This window comes from Haliotis rubra, unplaced genomic scaffold, assembly GCF_003918875.1.
Source record: "Haliotis rubra isolate DU_JTF1 unplaced genomic scaffold, ASM391887v1 Scf587, whole genome shotgun sequence".
Lineage (NCBI taxonomy): Eukaryota > Metazoa > Mollusca > Gastropoda > Lepetellida > Haliotidae > Haliotis > Haliotis rubra.
The window spans coordinates 557,167-582,367 of NW_025767287.1; the positions used below are offsets into that span (position 1 = coordinate 557,167).

Consider the following 25,201-nt stretch of genomic DNA (forward strand, 5'->3'; position numbering starts at 1 on the left):
GAATTTGCAAGGTGAAAGGTTTTCGTAAGCATAATCCGATCAAATATGGGAATCCAGGGGTATTCATGTTTTCAATAAGGCTCACGCTTGTTGGTACAAAACCAAGTACATGTATGTTTGATGGCTGGCGCTAAATGGCATCCGGTGATTACGAGAGCTAATTAAAATGGCGCCGGTTGGACGACTAAAGTCGGAATTTTGTTTTTCTTTAAAAAGTGTCATTCAATTGCATATAATAATTAGCAAAGTCGGAATTAAATTATAGTTTAAGCTGTATACAGGTTATATGTTGACCGTGTCCTGTGTCTATTTGAAATCAAACCCAGCTTTTTGTCGGTGGTTGAAACTGTAGACATGTTGAGCAGATGCATACGTACACTCTACCGCTTTATCTAAAACACTTGGAGTGACAGAAGAGGTTACCCCTTGCAAAGCTCTTAGATGCGGGAGATAAGAGAAAAACCGGGCAAAGGAAGAAACTCCTTGCAGAAAATCCTCTGCTGTAAATGTTGACTTGTACATAGTTTGTAGATGTTAGGTTGTCTCCAGCCAGTGCGGTAGTTGCATTAGCTTCCATTCTTCCCATCAGTGTCCGTTTAACTATCTTCTTTTCCCGAGGAGACACCAATCAACCTTGCTGAAGCGAGGCGTGCAGAAAAATGCGTGCTCAGTTCTTTCACAACATTGATTTGTGATAGACGGTTACTGGATGTGTTCCAAGAATCGCTATCACATTCATTTGGTCTTTAACAAAAGAAGCTGCTTTTAAGAGAAAACTGTAGTTCGTTTGTTAATCGCATTTGGCCCTCGTAAACTGAGTGTTCCGAGAAGAAGCGTCTAATGAGCATGGCAACAGAAACACTTTACCCGCCCGGTGTGTTGGAACCCGGAGAGATACCCCCAGAACTACTTAATGGTTTGATGGGAAACGGCAATGGTACAGAACATGTGGATGAGGAACCAGTGGTTGATATCACAATTAATAATGTTGTGTGCAGCTTCAACACAAGATGCCACTTGAATCTGAAAAGAATAGCTTTAGAAGGGTGCCATGTTGAATACAAACAAGAACAAGGCGTAAGTTGTTTTGACGGGGGTTGATGGACATTTCAGGACATAAGGTTATTGAAAACAAAATGCTCTCAGGATATGTTGGTTTAAAACTGTTTTTAATGGGGAAGTTATTATTTTTCTTTCATGGTAAATCATGTAGAAAATAATATTCGTTATAACAGATAAAAAATGTGGCACATCAAAAGTAATTAAACTTTATGAGCATAATGAAAGTAATGAAGAATATTTATCATTTTAGTCACTAAAGATCTTCTCAATATGTTTCTGTGTTTTCATCTGTTCATCATTTACTTTAATATGTGTGGCCCAGTTGAGACATAAGTGAGTATAAATATGATATATCCATTTCTTGCTATGTTAGAATCATTTACAGTCATAACTCCCTCCCAACTGTACAGGACATGTTTGCTTATGGAAATGTACTGACATTTCAGATGCTGAACATGAAGTTGAGACGTCCATATACCACAGCCAGTATTTGGTCCTCAGGGAAGATCACTTGCACAGGGGCAACCAGGTGCAGTGTTTCTACAAACCTCTTGGGAATACTTTTCATGCATTTAACAAATGTTTTTGAGAAGGGTTAAGAATGGTTCACTTAACATGGTATTCTGATGTCTTGACCGAATGAAAAATATATTCAATGTTAGAATACAATTGTTATTTTCTGTTGCTGCTATTTGATTTCAGTGAAGATGACTCACATCGAGCAGGGAGAAGGATTGCTCGGCGTCTTCAGAGGCTTGGCTTTAACGTACGCTTCACCAACTTTAGAGTAGTCAATGTTCTAGGAACTTGCAGCCTACCATTTGGAATCAAAATAACCAACTTTTCTAAAGCTCACAGAGAAGAAGCAAGGTAAGTTTGAAGGAACTGATTCAGCCTTTGCTCTGCATTATGGCTCTTGACAACCTTGACATGCTTAGTAGTCATACACTTTGTGCATTTTGATCTCTTCTGAGAAATAGCTGTTATAAACATTATTGACACTTGATATGATCTTAGTGTTATAATTTAAGGGAGTCTATGATCTTAGTGTTATAATTTTAGGGAGTCTTGGGTCCTTTGAGTTAGTTTGAATGAGACTACAATCGTGAGAAACTTAAAAAAGTATTTTTCTTTTTAAGATTCATTTTGAAACCTGTATATACAGGCATGTGGGAACACGTAGACATGAAAATCTGGATATGAGAGTAATTTGCCAATTTGTATTTTCTTGGAAAGTAGGTTTGTAGTTTAATCAGTATTTGAGTGTAAATGGTGTGAAGTATAGTCATATACTGTTGAACTTTGATGGGTTGAACTTACTGTTGTGTTGAAATTAAAGTTTGGTCCCTGCATATGCCTTATTTACTCCATTTTGCGGTTGTGTCAAAATCTTTGATAACTTTTAAGTATTTTAGTAGGTCCATTGACACAAGGTGTCAATGACATTTTAGGAATGTGTTAAATAACTCAGTGTTTACAAATGTGAAGCTGTGTTTCATTGTATGTTTAGCTATGAGCCAGAGTTGCATCCAGGAGTGACCTACAGGATTAAGGATCCTAAGGCCACGCTCAAAATCTTCTCCACAGGCAGTATTACAGTAACAGGTGCGTATTTTGTAAAACCATAGTCATGCGTGACAAGTCATGGAAGCATCCTATTCTCACAAACACTGAACTAATGAAGCTGAAACTTCACATTATTTATTATACTAACATTTGTATAGCACCAGTATCCAGCTCAGCAAAGGCACTTTTGATTTTCCCACGATCATTGAATGTCAATCTCAAACGGCACATTGTATTATCAATCTCAACTCCCTGGGGATCATACAAATCTTGCAGCCAGTAGGCTCACCGAGTTAATGTGGCTTTCCCATCCTTGCGAGGTACCTATTCTGGGTGGACTGGGACACACATAGTCACAGCACTTTTTTTCAAGTTTTACTGCATGTTGCTGTACCTGCAACTAGGTGGTTGCGGGTATTCATATCGCCACCATCTGATCATTTACCAATGGATTTGTGGGTTCTTATAAGTTCACAGGGTTATGTACTGTACATAAGGGGTTGTGACAACACTGAAAGAGTCTGCACACAAAGTTGACTCAAAGATTTTTACATCCGGCCACAGGTGGGCTTGATCCCTCCACCTCCAAGCTCGAAGGATCACTAGCCTGGCATCTTAGACAGCTCGCCCACCATACCTGTTTCCACCAAAGATAATACTCCCAAATTCTTTCAAATCATATTTTCAGAATGGATGATACTGCAGTCAGCTGTGCTTGGTTGGATCCCAGATCATGGGATTTTAATTGACCACAATTATGATTTCTTTGAGAGGCATTTTAGAAGTGGTATAGATGAAGGATAACCAAGTTCTATGAATAGTCAACTTCTTTATTGCAATGAGTGCGATGTTTCGGTGTAGGTACTAACACTGTTATCAAGCAAGTGATACAAAAAGTTGTAACATGGAGAATATATACATAGCTGCATAGTGAGTATATACAATTGACATGTTTGATATACATTGGATACTAATTAGTGATTTGAGCAGAGTAGGTTGATGTACAGAGTGATAGTGATTAAAACAATATGCAGAATGAGTTTATACAGCAGATGAGTTAATGTACACTGAAATGGTAATCGTGAGTTGAAGAGAGTAGGTTGATGTACACATTGATTGGTTGTGAAACAACTTGTGATTATAAGACACAAAAGGGACGAGGTATGGGTGGATTACTGATCTTTAATTAGGTGGTGATAGGCTGAGGAGATAAAATTACCTTGATCCCGGTTCATGGTGGGGTTGAAGCGTTGGATTTTTATGGCTTCAAGAAGTTTCCTAATCTTGTAGTCTCATCGGTTGGTTTCCAGGATGTGGATGTTGTCCCAAAGGATGGCATGGTCAGGGTTGGCTTTGGTGTGGTCAGCTATGGTGGATTTGAAGTCTTTTATCTGGACTGAAGTTTTGTGTTCTTTAATTTGTAGTAGGAGAGGGCAGGACGTTTCACCTCTAGAAGACTAAGAGTTTCCACATTGGCATTTGATCTGGTAGACTACTCCTGTGGGGTCTCCTTTAGTTGTTGATGGGGGTTTGCCTGTGGCTTGGAGGAGGTTTTGGATGGACTTGCCTTTCTGGAACAGAACGTCTATGCCTGCTTGCTGCTGAAGTAGTCGTCTTATCTGGTGGATGACTGCTGGGACATACGGGAAACTTATTACAAAGGGTGCTGATTGCCGACAGGTTGATTTATCTCTTGGGTTGAGGGTGGATCTGATGACGTTAACTAACTTCTGGGGGTACTGGTTATAATGGATGAAGACATGGCGAGGTGGTTTAGTTTTGGATTCTGTGGCTTCTGTTGTCGAGCAGATGTTCTTAGCTCTTTGGGTAAGGGTGGAAATGATGCCTTTCCTAACTGCAGAGGGTGATTGGAGGTGAAGTGGAGATACTGGTCGGTATGAGTGGGTTTCCTGTAGACAGTGGTGGTTAACAAGGTCATCAGATCATCGCAGTCATCACAATTATGATGACTGGTTGGTCTTGAACCATACTTATGTTCATGGATCTCAAAAGTGTTGTAGTTATATTTGACCTGAGGCACTATGAGTTTGCATCAAAACTTAAAATGTCATGCGATGAAATAACACTAAACATGGAAGTATTGTTAAAATTGGAATGGAATGAATTCACTGTCAAAATGAATGTCACTGTAGTAATATCTCCTTACTGCTGTAGTCATTGTCAAAACAAATTTTCCTTTTGAGTGTTTCTTTTCATTTGTATTACAGCTCCATCAGTAGCAAACGTCCAATCGGCCATTGAGCACATCTACCCCCTAGTGGTCGAGCACAAGGCGGAGGAAACTGAGATTGACCGTGATACCCTGCTCCGTGAAAAGCGGTTCCTGGAAGGCAGCCATGCCATCGTGAGTACACGCAGCAAGGGTCAGAGGTGCTTCACGACAGTTGAGTCAGATGATGATGAAGCCCTCGACACCAGTGATGACAGTTTTGACAGTGAAGAGAGTCAGGATTAACCCATGCCTTGTTCCTGTATTCCATGCTGTGTTTTGGGAGTGAATGATTTACAGCTGCTTCACAGGAGCAAGGAACACTGCTGCAGTTGACTGATGTTGCGTACTGTGTGGGCAGCTGTTTAGAGTGGGTGCTATTGACACAGTATGCTAATCCCAAGCTCGTCACAAAGACAGACTGTTCCGTGTTATATCAGACAAGGAGGCAAATGATTGTGCAGGCAATGAACAATAACATGTGGATGTTACTTTAGACTTGTTACCACGGTTACTGTACAACGACATATCTTTACCATGTCTGAGCGGCGTATTAAGAACTCTAATTGTTGTCTAGTAAAGTGCTTGTGGTGGGATACTTTGTACTGATGTTTCATCGTGTTTCATACCTGTGGGTGATCTGGACTGACATGAAATCGGTCCAGGTTAACTCATACTATTTTCATCATTTGAACAAGTAATTACCGGTTGCTGATCTTATTTCAGTTGTACTGGATATTTCATTATGTGCACGTTTGTTGTTATAATCATGTGGTCATATTCATACCTACAGCAGATGGTTATGTGGGGTACATGTGTTGTGGCAGTTGGAATGTTTGTGGCGTGTTTCCATGACGACACGAAACAAGGATGTGAGTGTGTACACGGTGTAAGTTGTGTGTCAGGGTGTTGTCTTCACATTTCCGTGTCAGTGTGTAACTAGTGACTAACATTGGTGGGATTACAAGACTCAACTTACCTATAGTTTCCTCTCATTAGGGTTCAAATGTTCGTGCCCCATGGCGTTTGCTCAGTGATATAAGTATTTATGGCTGAACCTTGCTAGGGTGTCTTACATAATTAGATTTCTGGGGCCTGGGTTTGAAGACAGTTTCTGTTCTATTTTCTGGCTCCCAGAATATTTTTGTTTTGTAAATTCTGCAACCCAATTTTGGTAATTCTGTACACTTTTCTTCAAATGTTTAAGCTTAGTGTTTGAGAATTTTGTAGGTATGCACCATTTTGACTTGTTGCAAACATTTTTCAGATAACAGCAAGAATAGCTTATGGTCGTGAATCTGGCAATTACTAGAATGTAATGATTTTGGCAAGCAATAATATGAAAGTCAACTGAACTTTAAAATGAAATCAGTTCATTTAACCATTGATTAGAACATAAAAATGTTGAAATATCCTTTGTAAATTATATTTCCTTTTTGCAGTTAGCAAGTCTGCCTAAATCCTCAACCTTTTGACATAACACTACTTATTGTCAGTTTCTCACTAATTAACATTTCCAGATACTGGATAGTTGATAAATTCCTGGAGAATTATTGTTTGTAAAATATTGTAAGCTGGTGGCAGAGTTGAAGGATGGGCCTATGATGAGTAGAACAAGATGTGCCTCCATACCCAGGGCCTGTGTGAGCATCAGAATGGTGGTGGCATGTCTGTTGAGTCAGTACACAAGCACAGACAGGGGGGAAGCCTCATGTCCATGTATTTTCAGAGGTTTCCCAAACTTGATCCAGTGTATATGTTTGTGAGAAGTATCTGCTGTGTGGGTGTACCATAGTTTGCACGTGTTTGTACTGCTTGCACACACTAATTTGATGTATTCTTGAACATAATTTTCACTGTTTATCCTACCTTTGAAAATTGTTGCATTTATCATCTTTGATTAAAGTTCGTTTAAGTTTTGTATTTTGTAGTTGGTTAAAATTTTCTCATTAATATATGTATAAAAATAAATTGAAGCATGTCTCATGCATATTATGCATGTAATTATCAACATTTCAGGGTTGATGTAACCAGGTACTCACTCCATTGGTTCATGCTTGTGTCAATTTTTTGTTAAATGAATGGCACGGACGAAAGTGAATCTCATGTTTTGCATCCTGATGAGGCAATAATTCTTTCATTGTTACAACAGCATTTATTGAGTTTTTGTAGCAGTCCACTTGTAGATTTCACATCATAGCGCTCTGCTAGACGGTCATTGAAGAAAGGAGTGTGCTGTACCATCTAAATATTGTGTTAATCTTTCTGTTCATGTGTTTTTTGTTTCCGCATTTCAACATTGTTATGTGGTGGCCAGGGATACAGGACAATCATGATGATGAACTGCCAGGGCCCGTGGAGAACACTTGTACAGTGAGGGCACCGTGTTGATGCACCTTGCATCCGTGTTCAGGATGGTTGGGAGTCTGGCGTTTGTCACAAAGCAAGTCCTAAAGGGCACACCTCCCATAATGTAGGTTAAAATGGATTTGGAGGCTTTGTGTTGTGTACCACCATCATTGTACTACTACAGAACAAGTGCTATCTTGTACAGTTTGAATGTTATGAATACAATGCCACGGTTTTTCACAAATTTGTTATCAAAATATTGTGACAAATAAATTGTTTCAAAGGACATAATTGTTTTCACGTGTTTAAAGGCTCCTTGTGAGTTAGTGGTGCAGTGAAAGGACAAATAATGTGATTTATTCTGTTTAAGTATGCTCCAACACTCTCATTTTGTGTGAAACAAAAATTGGACAATCAATCCAGGGCCATCATTGTAATGGGCCAACACATGGGGCACGAACCAACACAACAGCATCACAGCAGCCAAAAACTGGTACTGCTTGGTGTGAGGCATTGAAGTGTTGAGAATTTCTGTGGCCTAAATTGAAGGTGAGGGAAATTTCATTACTCAATCTGCTGAACTAACATGATGTTTGTATGAGATTTTTCGTCTGAGTATATTCCCATGTTTTCAACTAGGAATAGTCAGACATGATTTGATTAAATTGATTGGCACAAACATTTGACAACACTAAGGATCAAAGATGAATTTCATTCTTTTTAGTGAATTTAGTCGCTAGATTGAAGCCTCAGTCTAGTAAAATTAAAATGTCCAGAGAGTTTAATAACACACAATATATTTTATGTGGTAGTGTATATTGTTTAGTATTTAGGGATTGTCGGTGACAGCAATTCATCAAAGAGCTTGAGTAAAGTCAGCTACTGTTCTTGCTCAGTAAGGATCTGTTGGGTAGCCCAGTGGTTAAAGCATTTACTTGTCACACTGAAGGCTGAAGTTTGATTCCCCACTTGGGTAAAATGTGTGAAGCCGATTTCTGGTGTTCCCCGTGGCGTAAAACACAACTCACTCACTCTTGCCCAGTTACAGCCAGAAAGTGTGATAAGACTTACCTTACTTGATTTCCATACATGGCAACTGTTTGGCAAGTTTCAGGATGGGACAGTTTCATGAGTAACAAGATGGTAATGTATACACCTGTATGACCAGACTTGTGTTTCTACTCGTCATATGTGTATTTATTTTGCCTATTTGGCATCACCAAATTTATGACAGCTTCCAACTCTGTTCCAAAAACATTAAACAGCAACAAAACAGGACATTTGGGAGTGCAGTGAAGAATATATGGGGCCTATTGCATACTCACACTTATTTGACCCAATTTTGTTTGTATAACTAAAACTGGGGGTTTCAATATCATTTGTTAACTTTTCATTCATCTCGCATGGTCATTTCCTGATGTCATTTTGGTTCTTTAGAAACTGATTTCTGGGTTAACCATTGCATTTCAGTTTGGAAACAACTGGCAGGTACTATTGAAGTACTGAAGGAGCTTCACTGGTTGCCCATCAAAGCCAGGATCGAGCATGAGATACTGTGTCTGACCTACAAAGCCAAGCATGGTCTTGCTCCCCAGTACTTGTCTAACATGTCATCATACTCCAGTTCACGCAATCTTCTTTCCAACAGCCAGGATCTGCTCACTGTGCCCAGCTTCAGACTGGAAACGTTTGGACAGCGTTCTTTCACCTGTGCAGCCCCTACTCTCTGGAACTCCCTTCCTTATGACCTCAAAACTATTGACAATTAAAACCTTCAGATAACTTAAAACCTACTTCTTCCAGCAGTATCTCCCTTAATGTGCTCTAGTATTACTTCTGTACATATGTACATACTTGACAGTAGTGCCTTGAGCATGTCTGTCGAGGTGGATTGGGTGCACATATAAATATGCATTATTATTATTATTATTATTATTGAAACAAGATGACATTTTGGGGCTAGTGTGGTTGTGAGCTCTAGTATTCAGCACAGACTCAAAGACTGGTTAGGTAAGAAAAGGAAGAGCTGATACGGAATATTTTGACTGCCTTAGCTTCAGATGTGTTTGGCAGTCATAGGTGTCAAAGACATCTAGGGCAACACAAATTTATTCCCTTGAGCTTGCCAGAAATATTGTGGGTTTGAACCCTGGTTCACCCATATTGTTTCTAGGTTCGTCAGCACCTGTTGGTTAACAAAACTGGTTAATGTGAGACATGCATCACCTTGAAGCTTAGTTCCACATAGTTGCAGGTTAAGGTTTTCAGTTAGTTTTGACCATGTGGGCATTGCTTCTGACTTGTACATGTTTGAGTGAAGATAAAGCTTCAGTGTATGCATGTGAAACATGTTTCTTATGTTCATGTAAATAGTTATTGCAAGGGTTCTGGTCAAACAGACATTTTCTACTTAATTTTTTAGACCTACAGAGGGAATCAGGGTAAGGTTGGGTTACAGTTGGTTGGGTACCCAGGTAGTACATATGACTCGTCCCACCTCTCTTTTCTTCTGCTTCTGGCAAAGTTTTTACTATAATCAAGAGTGTCTTACACAATGGTCACAGCAGTCCCTTCTTGGTCACGGGTCAGTGTAATGCTTCCTTTCTTCTTGCAGACTGAATATAGTCCACACAGTGCATAGACACGTTACAGACTCCTGGTCATCACAAACATCCACCAACACTGTCAAATAACATCTTAAATATAGACACACCAGTAGTGTGATAGGGATGAAGTGTCTGAATCTGTGAATCGAAAACAAAAATTCAGAACAAGAACGATTTTGAGATTTAATTCAGACTGTAAAATTTAGTACAAAGCTTTGATATTCCATATCAATACACATTCTGCAAAACAGGCAACATGTTGACAGAACATGTGTCTCATATTTCAGCATGGGTAAAACAGTCAGTACATTTGTTAAAAGGTTTTCCTCCCTCCTTTAAATGAGCAATGGTGATCTGCATGAGACTCAGTGTCCAAACTTGATGGGTACTTGATGAATCATATATGAAAAACATACTGTCCTAATCTTCTGCACGTTTAGCTGGTGGACCACATGGCTGTAACATACGCTCCATTATGTTGAAACGCACACGAGCTCGAGCTTCATTTTCAGCTAACGTAAAGTAATTAAGTGTGTCATGATGACCTAGATAGGAAGCGTAACTGTCTCGGTGCTGGTTGGTCATCCATTCCCACTTGTTGGTGTCGGCGTGCCCGGTTCCGATGTACTTGGACTGCAAGTGTTCCAGCTGGCTGTGGATGTTGTAGCGGTCACCCATGTCTCACAGCTGTAGACCCCTGTCAACACATGGTAGACAAGTTGCACTCTCTTCATTAAACACCACATAGCACACGCCACAGCTATCTGTATTGTAATTTTGTTTGTTGTTTAATGCTGCACTCAGCAATATTCCAGCTATATGGCAGTTGGCTCTAGATAATCGAGTCAGACTTCAACTAAATAAAAATATGAATTAAGTACACGATTTAACAAATGCAATATCACCAGTAGTAAGTTACATAGAATTGAAATACACAATGCCATTTTAAAAAGTGATGAAATGTAACATAAAGTGTAATCCCAAATATAACATATGTTACATTACATAGAATTGATTCACACTGTCACTGGATGTGGTGTGCGATGTTTCCAGATCATGTCAGTAAATGCATTTTCTCCTGGGTATTTGTAACTGGACAACTGATCCTGTTTTGTCTCCCGGTGGCAGGACAATAAACACCATGTTCATTGACATACCACAATGAGTACCTGCCCAACGAAATCAAATGTAAGAAGTGACCAATTTAAGCCAGTTCTCTGAAACAACATTTAGCAGACTTCATTCCATTGTTAAAATAACATCGTCACTGAGGAGCCTGTAACAACTATCAGCAGTGGGAGGAATTGCTTAGAAAACATCATTTTTTCACCTGTCAACTCAAAAATTACACCGAGGGTGTTTTATCCTATGGGTTGAAAATTGCAAGGGCTATTTGTCCTGGGGGCATTTAGCCTAGGGGTTATTTTATCCGAGGGCTTTTTATCCAAGTGGGCTTATTGTCTGTCTGCGCACCTTGTCTCCCAACCCCTCTAGAAACCTGTTAGAGTAGTCTTAGTAAGAGTATTTATCTGGTTCACATGAAACAAATATTAGTAAAATATTAAAAGATTCCCTTCATTTCTGAACTTGTGTATCTTCGTTGCAAGTAAGAAAAACAGGGTAAGACTTCCGCCCGTATCCCCAATTTTAACGACGAGGAACAATTTCTTTGAGTGGCATGGATATGTCTTTCAATATATTCAGATACAATTAAAGAAACATGTTAAAACTCATCCTTATCAGATGAGGGAATACATATTCAGGTGATATGATTTGACTAGAATGACATTTAAGGGGGGGGATACGGGCAATTGCCCACCTCACATTTGTTGTTGTTCACATGAACAGCTTACAAATTAAACGAAAACGTAAACTCATCGTCGTAGGTCATACCTTTGTCTTGATTAATAAGACACTTCAACCGTTCTCGTTCACACAACGGATATTTCTTTCTTGACCCGACACCTGCTGATCCAACAACTCGTTATAATAAACTTATATATGGGACGAGTTTAGCAAAATAAAACATGCACTGTCAGATGCTTCTCGCGACTGATTGTGCTTCCTGCCCTCAAACCGGCGTTTCAATATCCGGTTTACCCTGGTTCGTGATCAAACGATTGGTTGAGTGAAGCGCTAGCGCAGCATACCCCTAGAACCTGGCTGGTTAATAACTGATCTACAAGCTTCACGACAATGCGTGGTATTTTGGCTAACATGGAAGAGTACCTACGTATTGCTGTTGGGAGCTTAAACTGGTTAAACATATCGTTCACGCAGCAGATAGAGTGTTCAGTTCAGTAACAACATAGAGGGTGCTCAACCAAAGCAGTGCCACACTTGCGCGCATAGAGAAAACAGACATTATTCTAATAAGTGTGAAAGTTTATCCCGCATTAATGCCCACAGAACATATTAATTCAGTCGAATAATAAAGACCAACTGAATGCAACAGCTCAGTTGGCATCCACAACTTGATATTAAAACCGCAGACCATGCATTGAGTGATTCGAGTGATCTTTTACGCAACCTTTGACAATATTCCAGCAATATCACGTCGGGGGACACCAGAAATGAGCTTTACACATATTCCATGTGGGGAATCGAACCCGGGTCTTCAGCATGACGACCGAGCGCTTTACCCACAAAGCTACGCCCAACAGACCATATATGTAACTATACCGTACGATCCATAAAGATGAATAGTGGGAACAAATATGAACGAAACTAGAAATAAAACATTAGACTCCCATATCCCTTAACCGATGAACTAGATTGTGCTGCACGCTTGTTCGCAGATAATACATCAATGGGATTTTCATCTATCAATCACAGGCTTATGCAAGAGACACTAAATAAGAACCTACAATATTTATCGTGCTGGGCAAAACGCTGGCTTGTGATATACAATCCCAACAAAACAGAAGCTATACTTTCAGTCTTAAGAATAATAATACAATTCTAAATTTAGAATTTGAAACTCAGTGTGTACGTTTGGAAAAATCTCATAAACATCTTGGAGTAACATTTTCTTCTGATTGTAAATGGAACACACATATTGATAACATTGTAAAATCAACGTCCTTGATGGTTTCATCAATGATAAAATTAAAGTTTATGTTAAACAGAGACACTCTTAATAAGATTTATATTGTATTCATAAGACCACATCTTGAATATGCTTGTGAATTGTGGGGTTGTTCGGTAGATTTAACAGATAAAATTGAAAAAGTTCAGTTTGAGGCCGCCAGGATAGTTACTGGTTTACCAAAATATGCTACTAGAGATACTCTGATATATGAAACAGGTTGGCAAATGTTAAAAAGAAAGAAGAAGATGTCGTAAACTGTCTTTATTCTATAATATCTACAATAAAAATGCTCCATCCTACCTTTGTGATCTATTGCCTCAAACTGTTGAATCTAGGACAAATTATAATCTTAGAAACATTCGTGATCTATCCCTGTACTATTCCCTCACAAATCTCTACAGTCAATCATTTTTCCCATCATCTGCACAACTTTGGAATAATCTCCCTTTATATGTTAGAGAATCAGTTTCCCTTAAAGGTTTTAAATCGCATATAAGCTCGCGTACGTCAAAAGCACCAGGATATTTCTCATTTGATAATAGAAAACTCAATGTAATTCATACCAAGCTAAGATATTCAAATAGTAGATTAAATGGTGATCTATATAGGATCGGTCTCATGGAGAACCCCGAATGTAATTGTAAATTTACCTGTGAAAATTCTCAACATTATTTTATGGAATGTTCTTTGTATTCTGTTATCAGACAGGAAATGTTTCAAAATATTAGCAGAATTTGTAACATTAAAGCACCAACAAACCTAGACGTACTATTTAATGGCAGTGCAGATCTTCCGTATAGTGACAATATCCACATTTTTAAAGAAGTTCAAAAATATATATCAAATTGCAAAAGGTTCAGTGATTGGATATAATGTGTATGATATAAATAACTCATGTATTCATTGTATTGTATATATCATTTTGAATATATCTTTCTATCCCTGTACATATGGTTTGTTTCCCATTTATCATACTAAATTGGCACTAAGTTTGCATGAAAGCAATCCATTCTCTTTAGTATGTGTTCAAAGCTCAGCTAAACTGGCACAGAGTTTGTGAAAGCTTCAATTTTCCAAGTGTCTCCATTCCAGTTTGAGGGGGAAGAATGAATGTTAATTAGTACAGGGAGACTATAATGTTGTAGATTATCCCTGATCATTATAAGTAAGCACTCTGAAAGTGAGATTTGTATACTGTGTTGGTATAGCTTTACCTAACTAACAAATGAGAGGATCTGAAACCCATCCAGGTCATGTTACCACTTCAATAAATTCTGATAATCTCTCAGGATATAAAGAAACTGAACATCTCAAAAGGAAGTGTGTGTTTTTATAGCAATTTCCTTTGGCTTTGCATGGAGAATGTGAGCTTGAACTGTTATCCAATATATAGATGCACGTCGGATATGTGGGAACACCTTCAATATGAAAGGAGATCGTAAGAGGAGGAGTTCCCAGTTCAAGGCAGGCCACACTCCCTGGAACAAGGGCATCACTCTATTGGAGGACACGACAGGTGCCCCGACAAACGTTCAGAGTGTATCTGTAAGGACGAGACTCGGTATTGCGGAAGTTGAGGTAATTGTTGTTAGGGCTGCGCAATATAACCGGTTTACTGGTATTTACCGGCTCACACATGAAAACGATACGTATTGTGATACGCTGATCGAAAACCGGTATTTTTACTTGCATTCGGAAAATGTCGTAACACTTGGAATACTTTTGATATTTTGTTTCATTTGTGCCAAATATTATTTATATTTTTATTTTGTCATGATTAAAAGTTTTCATTAAAGCTTATTCAAGCATAGTGATTTTGTTCTGTTTTTGCTTTATAAATCAAGCATTAACTCGATTATAGTAGTTGTTTTTGTTAAGACTTTTTGCAATATACATGTAATGCAATACATATTGCAATATATGCTTTGGCATCGCAATATATCGCAATATGAAAATTCCCTGCAATACCCACCCCTAATTGTTGTCAGTGTCGACAATCAAGGCAAACAACTGTGTGTAAATATGTACATAATATGAAAATTAAAGAAGCAGAACGCAAACGTCAAATGGATGTAAACACTATTTTATTCAATAAATGAATGGATCGGTAAACAGGCATTGTGCCTATATGAATACCTCTCCGATACAACAGTATACAGTACATAATACAAAACTCAACACTGGAAAACACATTTTAAAGTTATAGTAATAAGTAACAGTGTAATAGTAAAGTTATAGTAATAAGTAACAGTATAATAGTAAATTAACAATACATGATATATAGAAGAAAAATAGCTAGAGAAACGTTTTGTCAGGGTAAAATAGCTGTGTACAGACTTGACAATATTTTGATTAATTTCACCAGAAAATTAATGATTTCAATATAAAACTGATTCTAGATCAAAACCATTTTGATAGAAGAAACACCTTGATCGAACTTCAGCAAAATTTAGACATATAACAAGGTAGTGAATGGCATCCTCATTGTGATAGCCACAATATTATGTGGAAATATTTTGAAGAAAACGGTCGAATTTAGGTCACTACAGCTCAGTCTTTATTGCGTCTTGTACCGGTGTTTTTAATAATATGATGGACATTGCAAGGTGAAGCTCGATCAAAATGTTTCTTAACCAAGGTAACAGAATCACTTTTTCTTAACCACTACGTTAGACATTAAATTATATCGTTTTGAAATGTTGTAAAGTTAACAGGAATTCGAAAATGAAAGAGCAATCAACTGGGCTAATGTCAACCAAAAGAAGCTGGCATTTAACTGGTTTCATATTGGGTTACGCGTCACAAGCTTAGAGACTTTCAAGATAGACAGGAGCCCAGTCACTGGAAATAGCGATCCGAATCCCTATGCTGGTTCCCGGCTACATTTGCGCGCGCCACCTTGCGACATGCGAGACGGGGCCCAGCTTACCCAAATCCCGTACAGCAAGGACTAGGGTAACAGGAAGTCGTAAGTGGCGCCATTCCTAAAAACGTGTCGGCTTATCAAGCGAGTACCGGCAGCTCTGTTTCCGAAAAGATTTGAAATCACTGAACCTTTTCAAAAGTAAATACTCTTGATTAACATTGTGAGTAAGTACTTCCAGGTGTTGACCAGTATCTCGATTATTCCGATCTGCGTGTCTATAGATAGATGTTGATACTCCACTGCCCGTCATAAAGTGAGTGATGACTTCTAAATATCTATCAGCCTAATTGGGTTGTAACTTTCAATGTCTCGATTTACGACAGCCGTGAACGTATTGCTTTTGCACTGATGTGAGAAACAAAAGTGGAGAATATGCCCCGTAGGTCGATTATTTCACACGTCCATTATCCACTTTCTATGAAAAGCAGATCAATACAGTTTTGTGAACTATCATTCCTTATTGATAGGTATCTATTTGTGACAAACATGTACAACAAGCATACATATATTTTTTAACTTCGCCGAACGTAAAATGAATTCCACCCTGCAACGTCTGTTTCACGCAGGCATCTCTAACACACGTCTTACTTTCTTTTTCTTTGTCATTATATATTATTTTAGTCTTAAAACATGTTTAGATCAGTTTTACTGTTCTTTGTTGCTGGAGCAGTAATTGATGTGAGCATTTTGTTTACCAATCCGGGTTTTCTTCAAAAGCAGTTTAATAGAGAAATAGTTATGTTGGCAAGAACTTGTTAAGCAAGGACTAGTTTTAGTCTGGCGATTAGGTGCCTGACTCTGATGGTGTGGGTTCGAGTCCCAGATGGGACTCAACCCCCAAGAAGTACTAGAATCTGTACTTTACTGAGCAAGTGTAATCCCAAATATAACATTAGTTGGTTTTAGTTTGTTAAAATTAGAAAATAATTTGCCAACATGAACAATGTTTTGCAGCAAGTGAGTGCATATGGTGTTGACCCAGGTTTTGAACTAAACGTGTCAGGTGCTATTTCAAATTTAGTACATTTGTACAAAATTAGTACAAGTTTCATTCGGAATAACAAGGATATAAAGCCTTATCTTTTATCTGTTTAGCTTGCTAGTTTCTTGAAATATTGACTAAACTTTGTTATTGTGGGCTAATCTGATAATATTCATTGTACATATGAATGGTTCACTCAAGATTGCGGTAGTATTAATGTTTTCATGAATTTGATTTCATAAAGATGTAGAGACATACAATTCCAAAATCGGCATTGTAAGATCTCAGGGTCATCATTTCTAAAACATTACAGTGATTTTAAATCTGTTCTGGATGTTGAAAAGTATATTCTTGACTTGTTTCCTGGAAAAAAAACTGTTGGGGGTATATTGTAAGTTTCGCTGTGCATCTCATAAATTGAAAGTTCAGTAAGATAGATTTAAATGTCATGATAACCCACATGCGTTACTATGTACTAAATGTCTCCTGGGCTGTATTGAAGACGAATTTCACTTTTTAATTATTTGCCCTTACAATAAGATAAGCAGACAACGGTTGTTACCTGAATATTATTATAAGAATCCGTCTGCTCCAAAAAATGTATCAGCTGCTAGCATCCCCTGACACAAAACTTATCAAATCTTTGTCGTTGTATTTGAAAAGAAACTTGCCAATTTGATATTGTTTGTGAATGAATGATATACCGGTATGTGCACTGTGTGCAGTTATTATGTATTAGTCATATGGGTCATGTGGCCCCAAATACTAATAAACTTGTCAGTTGTCTTGTCACTTGTAAATAATTAGGCTTTCCATTTAGAAATAACAAGAGATCTGCACATTTCCACCAACCAAGGAGTTATTTTAAGGCAGTTATGTGAAGGCAGCCTTTTATTTGTTTAAGAAACTTGATTAAACTTGGTAGCATGAGCATGTTGACATTAAAACCTTGTAGCATCAGGCTGCTGTTTGGTCCTATATAAACATATCAACTTGTCTAGTCTATTAATTGTCATGTTCAGCAGGATGTAATTGTCTTGTCATATCATTAACTGCCATAGCTGTAAAGCACTGCTCCAGCAAGGATAATTAACAAACAGTTTATGGTCAGTTGTACAAACACACCCTGGCAGGCCTGGTTCAGCTGGGAGGAAATGGTCCTGTCTAATTACCCAACTTAATAAGGTATTATCTCTAAGTTTTGACAATAAGATGTCGGAAATGACTCTGAAGTGTGAAGTGTCCAAGCTCGTTAATTGTCTGCTATCCTATATATAGTTGGTCAGATGGTGTGTTCCTTCATTGTATTTCTTGCTTTGTAAGGGAAAGAACCTGAGGAGAGCTACTTGAAGGAAAAGAGTCTTGGCATAGACAAGTATTTTGTCGATTTGGACAGTTGCACAGTGCATAGATATTCACAGGTTATATTTTTGCAAGAACTTATTCAATAATAGATATTAAACAAAGAGCAGATAAATAATTTGCTTGACAGGGATGTTTTTGTCTCAAATCAGTAGGAAATTTCAATTCACATTATTACACATTTCTGGAGTTGATATCATTGAAGTTGACTTGTAATGAGGAAAGTGTCGTTAATGCTTAGCTTTATTGCATTGAATGCTCTCTTGAATTAAATAATCATTGCACTTTTTGTATGCAGCTTCATAATATGTGAGTATTTTGCTGTAGATAATGGCTGGACGTGGCAAGAAAAGGAGTCGTGAGGATGGCAAGGTCGCAATGGACTCCAAACGTACAAAGACATCAGGTAATTAATCGGTCAATTTAATGTTTTAGCATTACAATTCCTTATGATAATCATTCATAACACAGCTTCCTTTGGAAGTCATCCTCTCATATACTTTAAGAAGATGTAACTCTTCCCTTACAGTATCCCACCCGAGTCACGGTGACACAGCAGGGCTTGTACTGACCCTGGGGGAGGGTGATGTGGGGCAGCTGGGCCTGGGGGAGGACATTCTGCAGAGGGTGCGACCAGCCCTTGTCAAGCTCCCTAACGCCATCCTGCAAGTGTGTGCTGGAGGAATGCACACGATATGTTTAACCGACAAAGGAGAAGTAAGTCTGTTACAAAAACTCTGACATGGTGACATGGTATGGGGATGCTTTCTTATCATGAAACAACAATGGGATATTGCTCATGCCCATATTAAATAATATTTCTGTTGTGAAATACTTGGGATTCAAATCATGCTTGTCATTTTAAAGATTTGTATTTTCAATATAGCCATATGGTTTCCAGTAAACATGGTGAATTTCTGTTTCAGCTTTATAGTTTTGGTTGCAATGATGAAGGTGCCCTCGGACGCAACACATCTGTTGAGGGGTCGGAGAACACCCCAGGCAAGGTGGACCTTGAGGCCAATATAGTTCAAGTCAGTGCCGGTGACAGCCACACGGCTGCACTGTCCAGTGATGGCATTGTGTACGCATGGGGGAACTTCAGGGTGAGTTTCTCTACATAAAACATTGTGAAGAAGTGGATGGGTAACAAATTGTATAAGGTGCTGTACACTGTTGAACAGCTGCAGTTACGATTATATTTTTTATTTAGCAACAGGTTTTGTTTTGACCTAGTAAAATCTCACCTGATCCCCCAAAATTTACCAACAACGGAAACCACTTGGTAATACCCATAGTGAAGGGTAATGCCAGTATTCTTAATATTATTTAACAGACTGAAACTTTACTTGGAAACTGATATTTGATAAACCTTCTTCAATTATATACATTCCACCCCATTTAGATATTATGGTCATCAATTGGTTAGCTTGGGAGATTTCTTCAAATAAAATATGGATTAGAGCTTGCCAACTGCATCAGTGACTGATCTGTGAATAGATCGGTTAGAAATCTAAATGTAACTCCTTCTGATCATGTGTTCTAGGATGCCAGTGGATCCATGGGGTTGTCTTCTGCTGGTATTTCCAAAGTTCCAATCATGGTGCTCCCAGATGAAACAGTTGTAAAGATATCTTCAGGCAGCGACCATCTGGTTTGCCTGACAACCCAAGGCGAAGTATACACACTAGGTAAGTATTGCTGTGATCACATTCTTAACCACTCTCCGGCAAATCAAATACGAATAACAGTCTTGAATTTTTATTCCCTGACTTGGGACATATTTTTCATTCTGTCATCAGGGTTCGATCTTTATGCTCGCCCGCAAGCTCTAGGCGAGTAGACGAATGGAAACAAATTTGCACTAGTCTGGCAGACTTTTAGTTTTCTTCAATGATCATTCATCAAACACTGCAATTGAGATCATCCATTTTTAACTCTCACCACCAGGCTAGTGAATCCAACATCTACATACATTGTGTCACTTTGTTCAAATCATGTTAGTGGTCCCTCGCTATACTGCTAGGTTGGAAAGAACATGCAAAACTGAACTTCACACTCAGACACTATGTTTAATGCTAAAATATAAGCATGAAGCATTTTTGTCACAGGTCATAACCCAGCATGATGCGTCCACTAAGTTCCATAATGTACCTTTAGGAGGCTTTTTTTTTGTGTAACATGTTCAGAATAACATGTTTAACCCAAAACTTTGGCCTAAATCTCAAAGTTTTTGTCATTAGAAACCAATCTTTTATCCATTTAAATGGGTTCTACTAGGAAACAACTAGGAAAATATTCTTGGGAAAAGTGCAGTTGTTGATATTGAGAGCTTTCAAATGATACCGACCATCAAACGAAACGCCTTGCATGTTATTCATTTGAAGCCTCGAAAACAGAGCTATTTGCTGCTGTTGCGTCAAGTTACTGAGCGGAAAGCCATTGATATCTGAAAAAAGACGACCATACATGTTAATTGAGAAATCCTTTTATAATAATGTTCTGATTACGTAAACATGAAAATATAAAAGAAAACATTTAGGGGACATATATGTCATGTTACAAATGGAAAAATATTGCTGCATGTGTTTCTTCCTTCGTGGTTTATCTGGTTGCATTTTCATTATAAATTAACTTTGAATAATATAAAAAATAACTTTCATGTTTAGATTAAATCTTTAAATGGTGTATGACATGTAGTAGCAATAATGTTTTACAAGCTGATATTTTCCTTGATAAACACAGGCTTCATCGATGACCCCAGAGTCTCTGAAAACTCACCGTAATGGCAGTTAACTGGTGTTGAAAGAGTTAAGAGTAAATTAAATCATTTGTTACATACAATAGTAAAGCAATGAAAGTTAATTTCATTATCAATGGACTGATTGCTTTGTTTGTGGGCTAGTTGAAGGTTACTAGCCTAGTGGCACCTGTAGGTTTAGTTCTAACCCTGTGTCATCCAACTGTGTTTCAGGCTGTGCTGAGCAGGGTCAGCTGGGTCGTATTGCTGGCTGCTTCACTACGAGAGGGGGACGGAAGGGTTTAGGTAAGCATGGAGCATCTTTGGCTTTTCTGATATTGAAGATTTTACTCACCACAATGTAACACATGAGTAGTGTAAAATATTTTGCAAAAAACCCAAACTCATTACAGGACACATCTGATAACACAGTAGACATTACAGGACACATCTGACTTCTCGGATACTTCCACCTTCCTTGTGTCCAGCATGTGATATTGTCATTGCAGACTTGATCCTCAACCCGGGACTTGTCCGATGCAAGAAGTACAGATCCAGGAAAATGGTGAAGTTCTCCGACATCTGGACTGGCCAGTACATGACCTACGCTCAGGAAAAGGACACAGAGGACATCTATGCCTGGGGGTTGAATAATTACTACCAGCTAGGTATGTCAGCATTTCATTGGTGTACTTGAGGTGATGCTGCAACATTACTATAAATAATCCTGAAAAATATGAGCATGACAGACCTGTGCTAGTGACTGATATCTAAACAACTTAAATTCCAAAACATCTTGAAAGGATCACTCACAGTAACAATGTAGTACTTACTGCATTCAGGGTGTTTAAATACAAGTTTCTGACTGCCACTGTTTCAGGTTTTGATGACATGGAGAATCGCTATTTGCCGGAGAGAGTGGCCTCCTTTAGTATGGGAGCTAGCTGGAAGAGCATCACTGCTGGGCAGCATCACACAGTGGCCCTGGACACAGAGGGTGAGTGGTCCCTGGTTCTCTCTTTGTCAAGTAAATGGGTGGTCATGATAGATGACTCAATCATAGATGAAACATGAATGGGGGCATCGAGGTGTTCACTTGTTTTTCTTCCTTTCAAGCTGAAATTTGTTGTATTGTTTTGATTTGTTTTACTGGAATTGGATATGGTTATTTCATGCATGTTTACAGGACGAGTGTTCACACTGGGTCGAGCAGACTATGGCAGACTGGGACATGGGAAAGAGGGGAAGGAACTGTCAGAGCCCACACTGGTGGCAGCATTACAGGAGAATAGGTGTACACACATTGGCGCAGGGGGATGCGTTTCTTTTGCTGTCACAGAGAAAGGTGAGATACTTACTATATCAAATACTCAAGATGTTACATTTTATAATGTATGCCGCCTCCTCATCTATGTGGAACATTTAATGACCAAATTTAATCAGCCAACCAACTGTATACAGGTGGACTGCAATATAGTCACACACAGAAATATTTTAGTTGCCTGATAGAAGTGGTAGCCCAAGTAGTTCCACTGGCCCTCTACAATGGACAAGCAGATTATGTTCATTTTGAATACTAAGCTCCATGGTGCCCAATGTTGCAGGTACTGTGTATGCATGGGGAATGGGAACCAGCCAGCAGCTGGGCCAGTCAGAGGATGAGGACATCTATGAACCAACTGAGATGGGGGGCAAACAACTTGAGCACAGGTAACTTGTCATCTCATTGCTATTCTTGATGTGTTTCTTGATGTCTTTTGGGTCATCTTCTCTGTTCATACCATGATATACCATGTTATGGGGATCAAGTATTACTTGACAGCTGTCATTGAATCCAATGGAATGAATATTTATGCCTTTAACATCAATGGAGAAAAGCAGTTCCTGTGATTTATGATATTGTCAAACAAAAGCTTACATTGGCAAAAGACATTCCATGTCGCTCCCTTTTACAGACTGAATGATGACCCCTTTCCTATTTAATCCGCCATGCAGCTACACCAAGTAGTTAGAATTGTACTTTTTCAGAAGAGGTTTCTGATGTGTTTTTATTATTGTTGCAGGAGAGTAATTTCAGTAGACGCCGGGGGCAACACACAGTTCTGCTTGCCAAGGACAAGAATGGAAACTGACACCTTGTGGCAGGGGTCTGATAAAACAAGCTGTGCTGTGCATGTCCCTATTGCATCCTACAGGATTTTTGAAGACGTTGTGTATGGAATATTTCCAAGGCAGCAGGGACAGAACATTTCAGTAAAGACTGAGTGACTTTTTTTTAGCAGGAATGGCTTGTTATACTTTTACTAAATGTATTTTAGTGAAGAAGGATTCTTAGTAAGGATGTGTGTTTTAGAACATTATCAAGGTCAAACAGTGGTGAGATTTCATTCTCATGTGGATGTGCTAGGACAATTTCTGGAGGATATTTCCTGAACCATGGAACCATGCTGAAAGAAAAGATGACAGTGTACTGTTTGTGCCCCCTGACACCACTGCTCAGAATGGACTCGTTGGAAGCTGTGTCTTGGTGACAACAGCATGGAGACAGTTTAAGTATTTATCTATGTTAACTGGAACAATGAGACAATTTTGTCTCAAAGTGATCTTTCTTTTGTGGTGTGTGATTGTGAGGGAAGACCGTTGTTTGTTGTGGACGAGGGAGAGAGAGAGCATGGTTTTAGTGTTCTGAGGCTACTGAGATATCTGCAGATTTTAGAACCAATATCACATGTATATTTCATGAATTTATACTGTTTTATATTTCATCATGACATGGCTATGTTTATATTGAAGTGCTCACAGGGCTATTCCAAAGCACTTCCAGGTAACAATAGAAATGTAACATTTAATGTATGTTTAATTGTTCCCAACTTTTATTGTGAAATGATGATGCTTGTGTGTGTGACATTTCATGTGTATTATGTAAACGTTCAATTGAATGAGTGCTTGTATTCGGAAATGTTGAACGGTGCTGAGAGATTTTGTAAAGCTGATTTTCAATAAAGAAGTCAAACCTGACCCTGTGTTACATATCTGGCTGTGACCTGAGATATGTGGATGATAAGCAGAGAATGTTTTTTGTCTCAACTTTACTTAGGGATAATGTGAAAAACTTCTATGATATAATTTTTGTGTAATATCCTTGTCACTTGACTTGTATATACAGAGGACACTCACTACACAATAACCTTTGTATTCAGCAGTGTCCGTCCGTCCCTCCCGATTCTCGTCAATGCGATATCTCATGAACTGTTGTACCCAATGTCTTCAAATTTGGTGACAGCCTACATTGGGGGATTTCACAGACACCAGACACCTTGACCTTATTTTCAAGGCCACCACGGCACTTTGAACACTTTTCAAACACTTCTTAACACAGCATCTCATGGACTGTTGTATCCAGTGTCTTCAAATTTGGTGACAGTTTACATTGTGGTACTACACAGACACCAGTTTATTTGGGTGACCTTGACCTTATCTTCAAGGTCACCACAATACTTTGACCGGTTTTTAAAGGCGATATCTCATAAAACATTGCACCCAATGTTTTCAAGTATGTTGACAGCCTACATTGGGTGATTATTCAGACACCAGTCATTTCAGGCTGACCGAAAAATAAAAAGTAAATATAGATATACATGTATTCTTTAGTGGGGGGGGCCATTGCCATATGAGTGGCAAACACTTGTTTTGGTTCATTTATTCAGGTGTTTTCTTTTGAAATATTTGGGGTTTGGATAAACCATAACAGTACAAACTGTATACTACCTAACTGTAGTATAATTGTATAAAACAGTAGTCTAGCTGACTTGGTCTATAGCTGTGATCAGGTCATCCCAAAGTCTCAACAGACTGGGGGCCATCATCATGTTGATTGTATTAAATTCATTCTGGTGCTGGGATGGGGGTAGTCAAGTGGCTAATGTGTTTGCTCATAACGCCAAAGACCAAGGTAGGATTCACCGCATGGCCTGTAATATTGCTAAGAGTGGCATAAAACTTAACTCACTGATTCTGGTCCTATGACAAGTTTTGGATATCAGGTTCCTGAGTAGCCCTGCACAGCAGTTAAGTTATTGATATATATTTTGGAACAATGTGTTTCCAGTACTTTGACTTTGGGTCAACTACTGTCACTTACTAGATGCTTTTGGTCAACAGGATGTAAAACGATTTTTTCCCATAGAACTTTGTAGTGACAGAAATACAACATCCTTTTTCCTTTGCTTGAAGTTTTAGAAATGATATTGTGTTAACAAATGCATTATATGTTGCAAGATGAAGTCA

At 38.6% G+C, this 25,201-nt stretch overlaps 2 protein-coding genes across 6 annotated transcripts; both read left to right on the forward strand.

The window, feature by feature from the left end:
- Nucleotides 1–452: 452 nt before the first annotated feature.
- Nucleotides 453–7,493, forward strand: LOC124254930 (TATA box-binding protein-like 1). The gene is made up of 5 exons (XM_046688773.1): nucleotides 453–1,077; nucleotides 1,509–1,591; nucleotides 1,765–1,932; nucleotides 2,573–2,667; nucleotides 4,857–7,493. The coding sequence occupies exons 1-5, from the start codon at nucleotides 841–843 to the stop codon at nucleotides 5,102–5,104; spliced, it is 831 nt and encodes a 276-aa protein (XP_046544729.1). The 5' UTR covers nucleotides 453–840; the 3' UTR covers nucleotides 5,105–7,493.
- Nucleotides 7,494–15,846: 8,353 nt separating this feature from the next.
- On the forward strand, nucleotides 15,847–23,932 carry LOC124254915 (regulator of chromosome condensation-like). Of its 5 annotated transcripts, none has more exons than XM_046688753.1 (11): nucleotides 15,847–15,994; nucleotides 18,502–18,580; nucleotides 18,704–18,891; nucleotides 19,101–19,280; nucleotides 19,721–19,865; nucleotides 21,149–21,220; nucleotides 21,424–21,582; nucleotides 21,795–21,911; nucleotides 22,101–22,259; nucleotides 22,519–22,624; nucleotides 22,978–23,932. In XM_046688753.1, exons 2-11 carry the CDS (start codon nucleotides 18,505–18,507, stop codon nucleotides 23,180–23,182), a joined length of 1,407 nt encoding a protein of 468 aa, XP_046544709.1. In that variant the 5' UTR covers nucleotides 15,847–15,994; nucleotides 18,502–18,504; the 3' UTR covers nucleotides 23,183–23,932. The 5 variants fall into 5 exon arrangements, with proteins under 5 accessions (XP_046544709.1, XP_046544711.1, XP_046544710.1 ...); XM_046688755.1 differs by having other exon boundaries at nucleotides 15,848–15,968; XM_046688754.1 differs by having other exon boundaries at nucleotides 15,852–15,990.
- The last annotated feature ends 1,269 nt before the right edge of the window (nucleotides 23,933–25,201 follow it).

What these genes read in the sequence shown, in the direction of transcription:
- LOC124254930 (XM_046688773.1), top strand. Translation starts at nt 841, where the DNA reads ATGAGCATGGCAACAGAAACACTTTACCCGCCCGGTGTGTTGGAACCC. An exon ending in AATACAAACAAGAACAAGGC is followed by an intron (nt 1,078 to 1,508) that starts GTAAGTTGTTTT and finishes CTGACATTTCAG; the next exon opens with ATGCTGAACATGAAGTTGAG. An exon ending in AGGCAGTATTACAGTAACAG is followed by an intron (nt 2,668 to 4,856) that starts GTGCGTATTTTG and finishes TTTGTATTACAG; the next exon opens with CTCCATCAGTAGCAAACGTC.
- LOC124254915 (XM_046688753.1), top strand. Translation starts at nt 18,505, where the DNA reads ATGGCTGGACGTGGCAAGAAAAGGAGTCGTGAGGATGGCAAGGTCGCA. An exon ending in GTTTAACCGACAAAGGAGAA is followed by an intron (nt 18,892 to 19,100) that starts GTAAGTCTGTTA and finishes TTTCTGTTTCAG; the next exon opens with CTTTATAGTTTTGGTTGCAA. An exon ending in GAATAATTACTACCAGCTAG is followed by an intron (nt 21,583 to 21,794) that starts GTATGTCAGCAT and finishes CCACTGTTTCAG; the next exon opens with GTTTTGATGACATGGAGAAT.